At 46.1% G+C, this 15884-nt stretch overlaps 1 protein-coding gene across 1 annotated transcript in view; it reads right to left on the reverse strand.

The window, feature by feature from the left end:
* Notch2 (notch receptor 2) overlaps nucleotides 1–15884 on the reverse strand; it is a 138332-nt gene that overhangs the window by 17204 nt on the left and 105244 nt on the right. Inside the window, exons 15-23 of the mRNA XM_055603705.1 lie at nucleotides 15607–15720; nucleotides 14187–14306; nucleotides 13620–13772; nucleotides 9327–9555; nucleotides 8361–8562; nucleotides 6453–6606; nucleotides 5977–6161; nucleotides 4592–4724; nucleotides 608–844 (exon numbers count right to left, since the gene is read on the reverse strand). Of these exons, the coding sequence (XP_055459680.1) occupies nucleotides 608–844; nucleotides 4592–4724; nucleotides 5977–6161; nucleotides 6453–6606; nucleotides 8361–8562; nucleotides 9327–9555; nucleotides 13620–13772; nucleotides 14187–14306; nucleotides 15607–15720 (1527 nt within the window). The remainder of the gene's footprint in view (nucleotides 1–607; nucleotides 845–4591; nucleotides 4725–5976; nucleotides 6162–6452; nucleotides 6607–8360; nucleotides 8563–9326; nucleotides 9556–13619; nucleotides 13773–14186; nucleotides 14307–15606; nucleotides 15721–15884) is intronic.

Here is a 15884-nt window from a genome sequence, read left to right on the forward strand (position 1 = left end):
TTCCTCTCAGTGTCCCAAAAGCCCCAACCTTCTCTAGGTCCCAGGGTTAGAAAGATGACAGGAACAGAAACTGCAAATGCCACATCATGTGTCAAAAGGTGCAGGATGCTTCTTGAAAACAAACATGCAGCATTTCCATGTAAAAGAGTTTGAGGATGTACAGTAATGTCTGTAGCACTGCACTGTGACTGCGCTCAGGGCTCCCGCGGTCACTGTGACCGCGCTCAGGGCTCCTGCGGTCACTGCAGTGTGACTGCGCTCAGGGCTCCTGCACAGTAGCCTTAATATGATGAAGACAGCAGATTTTAAGTCTTGTTTATCAAAATTGAAAATTGTAAAATAATAATTTTACAGTTAAAAATAATAATTTTCTCCTCTACTCCAACATATTATTTTTCATATTCTTGTCATAACATGATGTAATCCATATACCACAAAAGAGTTCCTCAGAGAAAGCAAAGACAAAGATGAGCCAGGTTATAACACCCATGGTGCACACACTTAAGGAAAAAGCTGGTGTTGCTTTCTGTAGGAGGCCAGACATTCCCACACAGATCCTAGTTTGCTCACTTCAGCCTCTGGCACATCAGGACTGAGAGGTTCTCACCAGTGAAGGTGCTGCGGCAGACACACTGGTAGTCATTGGTGAGCTGGATGCAGTCCAGGCTGCCCTCGGAGCTGCATGGGTTGGACAGGCATTCATTGATGTCCCCCTCACACCGATCCCCAGCAAAGCCAGGCAAACAGCGACAACTGTAGCCTCCAATCCGGTCCACACACTGGCCACCATTAAGGCAGTGGGGGCCCCCAGCGCAGTCATCGATGTTTTCTTCACACAGCAGGCCTATGAGAGAGAAGAGAGATGGGGAATTATGAATAATCTCTTGAACCTATCTTTAGCCCTTGTGGTTCTTTAAAGGTCAGTTAGATTATAGTCTTAGTCCATGCCAGCTGCCCCTTCCTGGGGAGCAGCACAGGAAGAGGGCACACACTGAGGCTCTGGTGTTCTCCACTTGATCCAGGGCAGCAGAATGACCGATCCATCTCGAAAGCACAGGAACTACTGTCCCATCTCAAGGGCACAGGAGTTAAAGCTTAGGGAACACTGTGAGTTTTCCATCACTTATCAACTCCAATCAAAATATGAGAACAGTTCAAAAAAAAAAAAAAACATACTCTAGTTACTACAGAGGCTATGTTGGAACTAGATTTTGAGCATTTTATGTTTTAAAAACATTGATTTTTTTTTCTTTTAAAAGAGGATAAATGTATCATTTTTTTTTTTTTTAATTAAAAGAAACTAAAAGAGTGGAAACATCCTGCTAAGAATTTGAAGACTATTTCAGAGGAAGGTGCCTTGCTGAGAGGATACAGCCGGTCCCACCACTTCAATGACCGCTCAGTGTACCAGTCTGGGTAGGCTCTATTTCTGAAAATGTATTCTGCAAAATATACTTATATGTGTGCAAAAAAAAAAAAAGCCCAATGTCTATCACTAGAGGACTGGTTAAACACAATACATAGTGTTGTCATAAAAGGGAATTCTGAAGCTATGAAAAAATACTGAAGAAGCTCCCTATTTCGATAGGAAAATATTCCAATTAAGTAAAAAGGTCAAGAGAAAAATCGATGTCTCTTTCAGAGTTAAAAGTTTAGAAAATACAAACTAACTTTGTATTTTGCTCTTATACACATAAAACAATTTTGACGAGAACCTTTTAAAACCTCTAGAGGCATATAAGAAACTAACAGTGCTGACTGCTTATGTGCAAAAGGGAGAAAGCAGCGCTGGGGCAGATGAATACAGAGGGAGTGTCTTGTACTGCATGTTTTTTCTATGCATGTGTGGACATATTCATCCCCGTCTACATGCATATATCACCTTATCTAGTCACTGATTAAACTGGAAACCAGAAAGTGGAAACAAACAAAGCCAGTATGTGTTTCATAGGCTATTTGATATTTGGCACCCTGAGTAAAATAAGTAGAAAGCTTCCTCTCCTGTGTGGATGGAACTATCACTAGCTTATCAAGTGTGAGTGACCTCATTCTTAGCCTGATGCAGACAGGAGGGATGACGGAAGTGTTCCGGTTAGCCTGCGCACCGAGGAGCAGGAGGTGTAAGCAGGCCAATATCCAAGGCCTGGGAGTAAAGTGATAAGGAGTACTGAAGGACTGTGACTCCAGTGTGAGAAAACCCCAGGGTATCCGGGAATCGTCATGGAGGGCCAGCTAGGTCAAGTCAGAACAAACACACTGCTTCAGTACCTGGAAAGTACAAGTACATGAGGTATAATCCAAAAGCACTCAGGTAGGACACACTGAAGACCACACTCTGTAGCAGACCGCTAAAAGGCAATCTTGGGAATATCACCAAGGAAAGCTGGGTATCACGCGGCCATCAATAAGATTAACAGCTAAGACCACAGCAGCAAAAATTCAGTGAGACGACACATGAGGAGCTGGCTTAGAAATTGTCAAGAGATCAATAGATATACTAAATTATTATTCTGAGTTGCAGTTAGAAGTATTTAGGAGCCAGGCAGTGGTGACACATGTCTTCAACCCCAGCACTCAGAAGCAGAGGCAAGTGGATCTCTGAGTTTGAGGCTAGCTTGGTCTACAGAACAGCCAGGGATACATAGAGAAATCCTGTCTCAAAAAATAAAACAAACAAACAAACACAAAAACAAAAGAAAGAGAAAGAAGAAAGGGAAAGAGAGAGAAAGACAGAGGGGAGAGGGAGATCCCACTGTCTTAGGAGACGTTCCATATGGAGACTGGATGTGTCTAACTGGCCAAATCTGTGGCATAGTACAAAACCCACGCCCTCCCCCTAGGGTTCCCCTAGGCCACGGAAGAACACTGGTGAGTGGTTCTGACACACACTTCTAGAGACGTGATGTGTGTCACTTCCAGACTGAGTGAAAACTTCTGGATAGCCCTGTACCTTATCTCTACCTTTCCTGTGGCAGCTTTGGAGCCTACAGACCAAAGACATAGAGAACAGCAACAACCCAACACCTGTCAGCGTCTTAGTGCCAAAACAGCAAACAAAAACTCCCCCAACAAAACCACTATTGTACTGTCTGACATTTGAGATATGTAATTAGCTACTACCAGAATTGTAGCTTGTCCTAACCAATGCCATTATTTAAAGGCATTAACTACTCAGGCATGGCACTGCACGCCATCAGTGCACTTGAGGCTGGGGCCTCTTGGGATTCTGGGGACAGAAAGAGAGAGGGGGGCGAAGAAGGAGGAAGAGAGAGGAGTAATGAGGGAGAGAAGAGGGACGAGGAAAGAGAGGACAAGAGCAGGAGAGAGAAAGGGGAGAGAGGGATGGGAGAAGGAGAGGGACTGGGGAAGAAGGGAGGAGGACCAGGGATCAGATGGAGAGTGAAAGGGAGAAGGATGGGGAGGGAGACTGGAGGGAAAGGGAGGCAGACAGAGGGAGAGGGAGAAAGAAATGGAGAGGGAGATAGGAACTGGAGGAGAGAAGAGGAGAGGCAGATCTAGAGAGGGGGAGTGGTTGAGGGAATGAGGATATGAACCGTCCAAAGGAGAAGACAGAATCAATTCAGTTCATACTTTATGCATCTAGATTTATTACTCAAAAAATGCCCTGTCTTAAAAGCTGGATGGATGGATAGATGGACGGATGAATACAAAGGAATAAACCAGTAATGACCTAGAACAGACTACAACTCTTTCAACCATGGAGTTTCCTATTTCTAGAAAACAACCCTCCTTTCCATGTAATAAATTTGAGAAGAGTTACAGGCCGACCCTCAGTTCTCCCTTCCCTTTAGCCTCATGAATGGGGAATTCTTATGTCTTAATTTAGTCTAACTAGATCACTAGGAAGAAAAGTTACCCAGATCCACTGACACAAAAGACTAAGCTAGCACAAAGCCTTCCCTGAAAGTCTGTTCTGTTTGATGCTGCTGTGGCTAGCCTTTCCCATCTTTTCGCCAGCCACTTGGAACCTTTGCAGCCAAGTGTCTTCTTATATGCAATACTTTCTCCAGCAGACAGTTTGGAGAAGGCGGCAATGCTCAGAGCCAACGTATGGATCTACTACCGTCCACAGTCTAGGGGTGTAAGTCATGGGCAGGAGCAAGTGCAGGAGCGTTGCCTTCTGTCAGCAGCCTCCTTAGGACAGCAGCCAAACATCTTCATTTCAAGGACTCCCTCACTTTAGGGAGGAGACAAAACTTGGCGAGCTTAAAAAAAATAAAAAAGCAGGCCTATGTGGATTCACTTTTTAAAAGAGGCTATTGGTTGATTCTCTTGAAGCACCAAGAACCCCTGTTAGCTGGGCTAATTTTGTTACAATGTTATGTCCATTCTGCATTCTGTTTCCTGGAACATAAGCTGAGAAACAAGCAAACAACTAACTGGAAACACGAACCAAAGCTGGCAGGAGAGCAGAGAGTGAGGGAGGACAGATAGCCATGTAGCTACAATGAAGCTAGATTGTTGTTGTTGTTGTTTTTAATTGTCTCAGTTTTTAAATTGCATCAGTACTAAGAATAGATGTGTAACTGAGGGAACCGCCTTGGTGAAAAGAGAATTGTAGACTGCATACCCCGAGTGCCTGGTGGGCAGGAACACTTGAAATGGTTCACAAGGTCGATGCAGGTGCCTCCATTCTGGCATGGCTGGTTCTGGCACTCATCCACTTCATACTCACAGTTGACACCCTGATATCCTGGAACACACTGCCAGAAGAAAAGGACATGGAGAACGGGGTCAGTGCTGGAAACAGACTACAGGACCAAGCGAGAGGTCAGGGTTACTATGACTGTGCCTCTCACCCCTCTAGGCAATTGTGTGTCCCTCTGATCCGCCACATTCACTTCCACTTCCCTGCGCAGCCTCACATTTACCTGTTGCTCTTCCAGCCCGACCCCCCGCCCGCCCGCAAGCTACTTTAAAAGAAGGCAAGGACTACACATTCTGAGGGTTATTTCCAGAAGACTCAAACAGCTTGTGAACCCATTGCACGTTTGGATGACAGGAGTAGTGGCAGCAGGGGCAAAAAAAAAAAAAAAAAAGATGGAGGGGCTGGAAGAAACCAGAGTTGATAAGGAAGAAAGACACTTGTGGGGAAGTTTCCTTTAGGTACCACTGCACTGGCTTTGCATGCAGGGGAAGGCCTTCATAGCACAAGACTACAGAGTAAGGGGAGAGGATAGCAAACTCTGAAAGAGGGGCCACCACAGAGGGAGCTCGAGACCAGGGGTGGTGACATTCGATGGTTCGATGGCCTAGCAGCACCGGTCTTTCCGTGGGAAGCTCCCTGGGGCAGCGCTGGCTCTCTGAGCTCCAGGCCTGATCTTGGCAATGATACACCGCGTGTCAGTTTGCAGGCTGCACTAGGCAGGCAGTATTAAATGGCTACAATCCTGCTCATTTGGGCTATGCTTTAAAAAATCAGATGTGGAAAAGTTTGAGTTCAGCACCGGCAGGCTTTTGAACTAACAGATGCCGGCCTGCTGTGAGATAAACAACTGAGGTAGCAGCAGAGGGGCCCTTTGTTGTCACTTGGTGGTCTGGTGGGTTTCAAGTTCCCGTTCTGGTGTTTGGTTAACATCTGGCTCTAACTTCTATCAGCCCAGATATTGGAAAAGGACACATACTTAAACATTACCCACAGTGACACTGAACATGGGGCTACGGCACAACAGGTGCGGGCACGCTTTTTTGTTTGAGAGAATGATTAATTGACTGATGAACTGTTTTGCTCTTCAGGAAGCACAAGGGACTATTGCCCTCAGTGAGCCTGCAGGATGCCAACACAGAGAGCAAAGCCTGTTAAGGGAAGATGGTCCAGACCTCTACGAAAACGTCTTACCAGAGCTATGTGAAAGCATGGCTGAGTATAAAAACAGTGGCTGGTAAACACTACGATAATGAGTTTATACCGCTCTTCTTCTCTGGCAGCCCTCTGGCCTCTGCCCCTCCTCTCACCTCACATCTGTACCCTCCAATGAAGTCACTGCAGGTGGCACCGTGCTGGCAGGGATTGGACGCACACTCGTCAAGCTGTTCTTCACAGTAGCTCCCCGTGTAGCCCAGGGGGCACTGGCAGTGATGGGTGTTGCCAGCATTGATGCAGACGCCCGAGTGCTGGCACAAGTGTTCAACAGGAACTCCTGAGACACCAGAGAAGAGAGCGTGACACGTCAGGCTCAGACCAAAAGGGTGTGAGCCAGTGACTGCTAGCTTAGACATTTCTTCCTTCTTGACAAGTTCTCCCCAGTCCTCAGCAACTCACTTGCATTAAAAAATAAACATGTTCTGAAAGTGGAAACCACTTTAATTCCTTTCAGTCACCTTCCTCTTTGTAATATCTAGCCTTTCTCCAGAGCCTTGTCCCTTCAGCACCATCTGTTTTAAGATGCCAGCACACGTGTCAGTCCCTGACGCTTAGGGGTGGGCCTCACCTTTCTGCAAGGCTGCTGCCTTACAGGACACATTGAGCACATCACAGTATGCACCGTCCCAGCCAGGCGGACACAGGCAGTGGGGCCTTGCCTTTTCCTGAACACACGTTCCTTTGTTTTTACATGGAGACCGGCTGCAGAGGTTCACCAGGGTCTGAAGCAGAGGTGAAGGAGTACATGCATCAAAACCCAGATATCAGAAAGGAGGTCATTAAGTTACAGTATATTACAAGATATCAAAGAAAAAGACTGGTTTTCTAAAGAAAGGGATGCCTTCATCCAAGCCTTAAACTGGGCCCACTGTCCTGGATGTACTTTGTACTCTTTACAGCACCACTTGTCTGACCAGTGTCATTTTAAAAGCCCTTAACCCCAGAAACCTAACAACTTTGGAAGTTGTCATTCTCACAGCATTAGACATGATTAAGTGAGCATATATGGCCTTCCCTGCAAGGCTGGAAAGAGCTGGAAAGAGCTAGAGCTGCTATCTGGGCCTAGGCCTCCTACGTTAACCTGCAGGACATGCATCTTGATGAGCCCTGCCTATGGGGAAATGGATATATGAGGCAATTCAGAAGCCTAAACTATCCAAAAGTTTATTTTCAAAACAAGGCTTATGAAGAACAGTGAGGGAAGTGGCATTCCTGACAGACTGCTGGCTGAAAGACGGTCAGCGGAGGGTGGGATGGGGCCAAGACCAGCACTGGCCACTACACTGTTAGAGGAAGCAGTTGCCTGGTAGAGACTGCTCACTCTCTTGAGCATGGCACCAAGCTCTTTGATGGTGAGGTAGCTGGTTCCATGTCCACTGTTACCAGATGTGCCCGCTAGTTAGTCATGAATTCATGAGCTCTCTGACTTCTGTTAGTAATATAGAAGATGTAAACCTGCATAAATGCTGAAGACATAAGGCAGCAAAATTACCATTTTCATGGGATCTTGGGAAGGTTAGAAACTATCCTTTCTGGGGGTTAAAGGGAGGGCTGTTTCTCCTCCATGAATTGAAAATTAGATTAATTTCCTATGAGGACTCCTTTCATCCAAAGATTATACACCGATTTATATTAATATACTTGAATTTTAAAGACACAGTTTGGTTATAGCTATGTCATGACACTGCAAAGCATTACCCTGTTAGCTGTACTGGGTATTTACTGATTTTGCTTTGATTGTTTTGTCCTGTGAGTGATGAGCAGGAAATGGCCCCAGAGGCTCATGCGCTGAGGGCTCAGCTCCCAACTGTGGTATTATCTCTGAAGGACTCTGAAAGCTAGAGGGAATGTGAGGCTGGAAAAGTGGGTCACACATGTCTGGGGGAGCTACAACTTGTTCTTGGCTTCCCCTGTCTCATCTTCCTGCCTCCCTCCCACTGTTCTTCCCTCCCTTCCTTCCCTTGTCTTTCTCCTACCCTCCCCTCCTCCTCTCCTTGTCCCTCTCTGCTTCAAGGCCACCATGAAGTGAAAAAAACTCCTACATCAGCTCCTGTGACTGTGACACTTATCCGTGTCTCAGGTCCATTAACAAAAGCAGCCAGAGAAGCCTGAAATCTCTAAAAACCACAAGCCCAGACAATCTTCCTATAAGTTGTTTTTCTTATGGTATCTGTAACAGCAATGAAAGCTAACACACCTTTCTTCCTGTACTTCTACTGTAAAAGGTATGTGCTCACTGCCAGCCATATTTTCCTCTTGGGAAGCCTCTTCAAACAACCTTAGGCTTGTTAACCCGTATCACATTGCTGGTGTCACCAGTCTGGAATCTTCTAGCTATCAGGAAGGTGGCTCAGATTCATCTCGGGGACCACCTGAGATGCACAGCCCTCTCTTTTCCAATGGTTCACCCTGCCTAGAAACTAGACAGAGTCCTCAGCGACTGTGCGGAGCCGGGTGCAGGAGGGAAGCTGCTTACCTGACAGTTTTTGCCAGTGTAGCCCAAGGGACAAGTGCAGCGGTAGGTACCCAGGCCATCAACACACGTCCCCTCATTCAGGCACGGGTTAGAGTTGCACTCGTTGATGTCATGGAGGCAGAAAGGACCAGTGAAACCCATGGGGCACAAGCAAGAGAAAGAGTTGATTCCATCAACACACGTGCCACCATTGAAACAGGAGCTGAGGAGTGAATGGGAGACGGTATCAGCTCTGTGCTCTGCGGCCCCGAGCTGCTCCTGTACAGCCTGGCTTCTGAAATCTAGGGTGTTGTGGGACAAGCATCTCCGAGACTCCAATGCCCATGCCCAGGAAGTTTTACAGCCTTCTAAATTAGACCGAGGTTACAGTGAGTATTAACTTCTTTTCCACCAACATCTTGGGGATATTTAAATGGCAGAGTTGTCTAGAGTACTAACGAGAGCAGTGCTTTCCAAGTTTTACCCAGTCCTGTGGGTTTCCACATAGCATATTTTATCATTAAATCAACTGGCTTTACATGAAAAGTCCTAAATAGCTTTTCACTCCAGATTCTTTTTGAAAGAGAATAAACAAATGCTCAAATAATAAAAAAGAAATAAAACAAACTTTCCAAAAACTACTTAGACAGTGGTAATAGACCTACAAAGAAAGAGACATCTTTAGGTTGAGTTGCAACTGGAACAAAGAGACCACAGGAGAAAAGAACAGAATCGATGGCTCTTCCGCTCCATAGCAGGAAATAAGTGATGGTCTATCCCACTAAGTGATAAGTGATGGTCTATTCAACCTCTGACCTTTGACCTTCTAATTACATGTCTTTCAAAAACTGAGCAATGAGGGAGGAATGTGGAATGGGTCGGGGGGGGGGGGTCACCTCGCTTTCCAGTCCCAGCACTGTGCTGTGAAGGCTCCTCCCCATGCTCCCCTTGCCTGCGAGCTGTGGCACCCAGGTACATCCTGCTCACCTCTCCGTGCACTCATCAATGTTGTTTTCGCAGTGGACCCCATGGAATCCCGCGGGGCACTTGCAGGTGTAGCTGTTGACATAGTCGGAGCAGGTCCCCCCGTTCTTACAGGGCTCACTCAGACAGTCGTTCATGTCTGTCTGACACTTATCTCCAATGAAGCCGGGAAGGCACAGGCAGGAGAAAGTATTCACTCCGTCCACACAGGAGCCTCCATTCTGGCAAGGGTCTGAGCCATGACAAAAACAAGTGGAACTCAGAACAGCAGCACTGTGAAGGCAAATGACCCAGGCCAAGCCCTACCCTTAAGAAGCGCCATTCCAACTTTCATATGCTACCTCTTTACATTCATTCTGACATGACACCCTGCCATGACAAGTGAATCAATTAACACTTGGCTGAGATTTTATCTGCTTGACAACAGAGATCAATTTAATCCATATTAACACTATCTTATAAAATGAAGAGTCACAAAACTTGACTTGGTCCTCTACATATATGTATCTCAATTACGTGGCTTAACACATACAACATGGCGAACATTAACCAGTATTTTCAAAACGTGTTTATGGGGGCTGAGAGAGCAGAACATTGTATGAACACTGTATGAATCAATCACCTTCTTGTGCTTCTCCCTTTCACTTTCTTTTGTTTTAAACTTTAGGTAGCCTCGGACACAAGTGTTTTCTTAATTATTTTTAAAATCACACACTTATTCTTAGAGCTCCTCCATCCACAGTAATGTCAACAGGTTCTGAGTTATAATCATGTACAATCTGACGACGTAGAAATCAGAGCAGGAAAACATGGCACAGCCGTCAGCATGTGCAAAGTTAAGCTATAACTGCAGAAATTGCCACAAACGTGGAACGAAAACTTAAGCAATGAACTGAAGGGTCAAGTGGGCCCTGTTTTATCAGAGGGTCCTTTAACACAGCCAAAAATACGTTCAAGAAGAAAAGAGCCAGGCTTGGTGGCTCACACTGCAATCCCGGCACTTCGGAAGACGAGGCAGGAAAACTGCTGTCACCTGAAGGCCAGCATGGGCTGTACAGTGAGTTCAGGTCAGCCTGAGCTGTAAGAGTGAGAAATGAGTTCTACCCAGACAGAGACTCCTCTCGAAGGGAAAAGGAAAAAAATGATCAGTACTAGACACAAGAATAAAAGTCACCACACATCTTACAGCTATTGAGAGCAAAATAAGACATTATTAATGAATCTGTGCCAGAAAATATGAAAACAGGTTCGTTAAATAATGTGCCAGACAGGTTTATTTGTTTGTTTCGGTTTGGTGTTTGGTCATCTCAACAAAAACCAGCATCATCTGGGAAGAAGGAACCTCAGCTGAGAAAGTGTCACCATCAGATAGGCCTTTGGGCAAGCCTGTGGGGGCATTCTCTTTATTAATGAGTCATGTGGGAGGGCCCAGTTTACTGTGGTCCAGGATTCTATAAGAAAGCAGCTGAGCAAACCATGGGAAACAAGCCAGTAAGCAGCTCCCCTCCACGGCCTCTGCTTCAGCTCCTTCTATCCAGGTTCCTGCCCTGACTTCTTTCAGTGATGGACTATAAATAGTAAAATGAAATAAATCCTTCTCTCCCCAAGTTGCTTTTGGTCACAGTTGCTGTTTATCAGAGCACTGGAAACCTAACTAAGAAAGATAAGATCTTTGAGATACATTTTACCAAAGCTCAATCCAAACCAAACTAAAATAATTAAAGACTTGGAGAAAGAGAGACAGAGACAGAGTGAGAGAGAGAGAGCACACTGGGAAAGACAACTGGATGGGGGCGTGGGGAATCTCTGGGATGAGCTAAAAACCTAGGACAGGGGAAACTCCCAGGACTCTGTGAGGGTGACCCTAGCTAAGACCCTAGCCATGGGGGATGTGGAGCCTGAGCCAGTGACATCCTGGAACCAGGCAAGCCTTCCAATGGAGGGATTGGGCCACCAACCCAGCCACAAAACCTTAGACCCACTATCTGTCCTGCCTATAACATGTTCAGGATAAAAGATAGAGTAGAATTTAAAGGAAGGGCCAACCAATGACTGCTCCAGCTTGAACCCCATGCCATGAGAGCCAGCCCACCTCTGACACTATTTTCAATACTCTGCTACACTGCAGATAAGAGCCTAGCATAAACGTCATCAGAGAGGCTTCTCCCAGCAACTGATGGAAACCGACGCAGAGACCTACAGCCAAGCATTAAGTGGAGCTTGGGGAATCTGTAAAAAATGGAAAGGAAGAACTGAAGGAGTCGGAGAGGTCAAGGATACAGAAAACCTACAGAATCAACCAACCTGGGCCCCTAGGGGCCGAGAGAGACTGAGCTGCCAACCAGAGAGCATGCATGCGATGGACCTAGGCCCCTACAGGCACATGTAATAGATGACAGCTTGGTCCTTACGTGCGTGCGGCCACTACCCGCAGGAGCAAGGGCTGTGTCTGACTACACTGCCTGCCTTTGGATCCCTTCCCCTAACTGGGCTACCTTGTCTACCCTCAACAGAAGAAGATACACCGAGTATTACGGCAACTTGGTATGCCAACGCTGGTTGATAACCATGGGAGGCCTCCCCTTCCCTGAGGAGAAGGGGAGGAGGGGTAGATTGAAGGGAAGAGACGGGGGAGGGAAAGACTGGGAGGAGAGGAAGAAGGGGAAGCTGCAATCTAGATGTAAAGTAAATAAATAACTTAACAAAAAGGCTGATTTCTAAAAAAGTTAAAAACTAGGCAAGAATAAAAAAAAGATTCTATGTCTCACTGTTTGGAAGGGTGTTTATATACCAGTTTTACACAACGTCATCAAGAAGAAAAAGCAGAAAGTATGTGACTCTGAAGAAACAGGAGGCAAACCTTAGAGGCTTTGGATATGTGATCCATAAACTACAAAAAATGGTCAAACACAGTGTCATCTTTCCCTTCAAAAGAAAAACAACGTGTTTGGAAATAGTTACAAGGCAAACAAACACCTGACAGTTGATTTAAACCGAAAATACAAAGAACTAAAAATTAAGAGAAATAACCCAAATAATGTTTTCCAAATGTGTGAAAGACTTAAATGGACAGCCCACGAAAGATTGGCTTGTAGACCAAGAACATGAGCAAAGGCGGTCAGCACCACTGTCAGGAGGGTGAGACCGGTGAGACGCAGTGTGTACACAGTGTGGGAGCTAAAACCACTACTGCACCAAGTGTTTCCAGACATAGGGCCCAAGTAGCGCTTCCGTATAATTTTCCGGTGGCAATGAGAATGGTGCAAGCACCTTAGAAAACACTGGTGTGTTTTATCGGTAGGACATGCAGGAACAGCATGACTCATTCCACACAGAGGGCTTTACCCCAGAGAATGAAGCCACACATCCTCACTCCCTTCCTAACACCCTATCCATGATGCCTAAAAAACTGGAAAAACAAACAAATAAACAATACATAGGGCAGGCAAAAATAGTCCAAAAATCTGAGATGCAAAGTTCTCCAAAATCTGAAACCCCTTGAGGGTCAACATCATGCCACAAGATGAAATAAAATTCACACCCCAGTCAGGGTACAGATGTATTAAAAGAATTAAAAGAATTATATCACACAACCTCCAGGCTGTGCATGCAAGACATATATGAAAACATGAAAGAACTTCGTGATTCTACTTGGTCACATCCCCAAGTGTGACTATTCTGAAACCCAGAGGCCTAGACTCTGGGCTTCTGAGGGTCGGCGCTGAGGACTGAGCATCCTCAGTGTGCACAGCCAGGCGGAGACCATTCACCAATAAAGCAGAGGAAACCAGCCCGAGCTGCTATTCTGATAAGAGCACGCTTATGCAGCCCTATCTATATAAAGCAGTCAAAAGTGTTAATTTATCTGCGGCGACAGAAGTGGGTCTGTGGTGGCACGGGACAAGGCGTGGTTACAGAATGGAAGGTGAAGCTACAGAAGGGCTTTTAGAGGAAGAAAGTGCTCACTATGGTTGATCCTTTTGGGTTATCGTTTTGGCAAAATTTGATGAATTCTACAATTAAAACACTTGTGATTTTTTTTTCTATGTTTACTGCCCTTCAAAAATCTGTGTTCTCACAAAGCTACCACAGCCCTGTCCCTACTTGGTCAGTGTTTAAAATGCTGTAGAAAAATGCCCAAAACAGATTCTATTACTTTCATTTCTAAAGACAGCAGCTTCAGAAGGAAGCTTTAAGAGCACCAGAGTCTGGAGTATTGATGTCAGTGTGAGGGGCACAGCCTACACTGCACACTCTCGCTCTGTGAGCTTTCTTCCTGGGGGCATGTGTACTCACTGGCAAGGCAATCGTTGATGTCCTCCTCACAGTCCATGCCACTGAAGCCGGGAGGACACTCACACATGTAGCTGCCCTGAGTGTTATGGCAGAGGCCATGGTTCATACATGGCTTGGATACACACTCGTCAATGTCGACTGTACAGCGCTGACCTAGAAACAAAAGATGATCAACAGCTGGTCTTTAGGGGTGGGTCCCACAGAAATCAAGGCGTGGTATAAGCTCAGGTAAGTGTGAGTTGTAAGCAGCGTGAGCTTAGAGCAGGCTGGTTGCAACTTCTCAACAAACATCTGATTGGTCTGATGCAGGAGGTCCCAGAAAGGCCTCCATGTCCCTGAAAAATCCCTCCCAATTGCTATTCATCGCTTGAAACTCTTGGGTTGGAGTGTCTCAGCTACTTAAGGACTGCAAAGATGAAATCTGGGAAGGCGTCATGAGTCCTTCCAGCCAGCAGCTCCTGTGTAAAGATTACAGGCTCCCACAGCCTCCAGCCTCCCGTGTCACCCACGTGTCCTCTGAGCACCTGGTCGGCTGACTTCAAGTACAGCATGCACTGGCGCCGTTACCTTGCCAGCCAGGAGCACACACGCAGGTGAAGCTCTCAAAGTTGGAGGCCTCTTTACAGACAGCGGCATTCTCGCAAGGGTTTGGGGAACAGGGAGCCAAGACTGTTTGACAGTTCTTGCCTGGAAAGCAAATGACAGTCTGTGATAAGGAATCAACCAAAGAAAAGATGGTGTCCTGAGTCTCTAAACCTAGATGTGCTCAGAATCGCAGTCTACAGCACGGCCAAGACACTCAAGGTCCTCCCCCTCCCAGATTCTGTGACCCTTTAATATAGGTCCTCATGTTGTGGTGACTCCCAGCCAGAACATTATTCTTGTTGCTACCTCATAACTGTTATGTTGCTGCGATGGCAGCCAGCCGAGGCTGGGGGTTCGCTCGGTGCTAGGAAGGACTGAGAGTGCATTTCCCCACAGAAATCCGCTATAAAGTCATGCTATCCTGATTTTCCTATTACTTATGAAGAAGGTTCAGAGAGATAAATGAGCTGCCAGAGGTCACCAGGTTAGCTACATCAGGCAAATATTGAAAGGAGCAGGTGTTCCTCAGGTCCCGTTGGTTGTCAACCTATGGGTCGTGTGCATATCGGCTTTCCTGTATACCATGTTTTTACATCACAATTCATAACAGCAGCAACATAACAGGGAGACTCAGTTCAGTCTCTTACGGGGAGGCAGCTGTTGCCAGGCAACCTCTGCTTATATCAATGGCATGCTGACATCTGCCCACCAATGAATGCTTCCTGCCTTAGTATACTGATACAAACTTAAGAGAAAAATTAAAAAAATAAAGTGATTTCATTAAAGGAAAGACCGAAGTATGTTCTTAAATCACATTAGTTTTCCGAAGATGAATTGTAGACCCAATCCTTTCAACCTCCAGGGTTGGCGACATGTGCCTTTACCCACGGAGGCATCTCACAGGACCACTCAGTTGCTTCTGAAGTCAAGTTACAAGAAAACCAACTGAAATAGTCACCCTAAAAATTTGTACTCAGAAAGAAAAACACACTAGCATGAATTTCTCCATAATATCGTGTCACAGTGTGAAAAGGACAGACACTGCTGGGCCAACTAGGCACCAGGTTCTGGCCATATACAACTCTAAAAAGCCAAACACAAATACACAGGGCTGAGGTGTAGAGCCCTTTCCTAGCAGGCATAAGGCCCTGGCATCAGTCCCCTGCACCATGAAAACAAATAAAAGCCCACAAACACCAAGAAGCATGAGGAAAGTAAGCTGTTTCCCCGCTACGTTTCCTCAAAGCTCAAGATATAGTCTGTAAGGCCATGAGCGACACCAGAGCCTGAGTCCTCAGAGCAGCATCACTGACCTGAGTCACTGAAACTCGGGGCTTTGCACTGCCCAGCACGGGGCATGCACCAGCAGCCCTCTGACCCCACGGGCACATGCAGTACCCACCTGTGTAAGGCAACACACAGTGGCAAGTGTAGCCACTAATGTCATCAAAGCAGGTTCCTTGGTTCAGACATGGGTTTGAGGCACATTCATCAATATTCACCTGGCAGTTGTAGCCTGTGGGTGGAAAAGGGGAAAACATTACACAACTGAAACTGTCAGTGTCTTATTACCTCAGTTACTGGCCAGTTCTCCTAGTGGTTAGGTACCACAGAAATGATACTCACTTCTTTGGGTCACAGGAACACCTGCTCATTCATTTTAGCTCTGAGTCTCTGATA

The sequence above is a fragment of the Psammomys obesus genome, unplaced genomic scaffold (genome assembly GCF_907164565.1).
Source record: "Psammomys obesus unplaced genomic scaffold, mPsaObe1.curated_primary_1811, whole genome shotgun sequence".
Taxonomy (NCBI): Eukaryota; Metazoa; Chordata; class Mammalia; order Rodentia; family Muridae; genus Psammomys; species Psammomys obesus.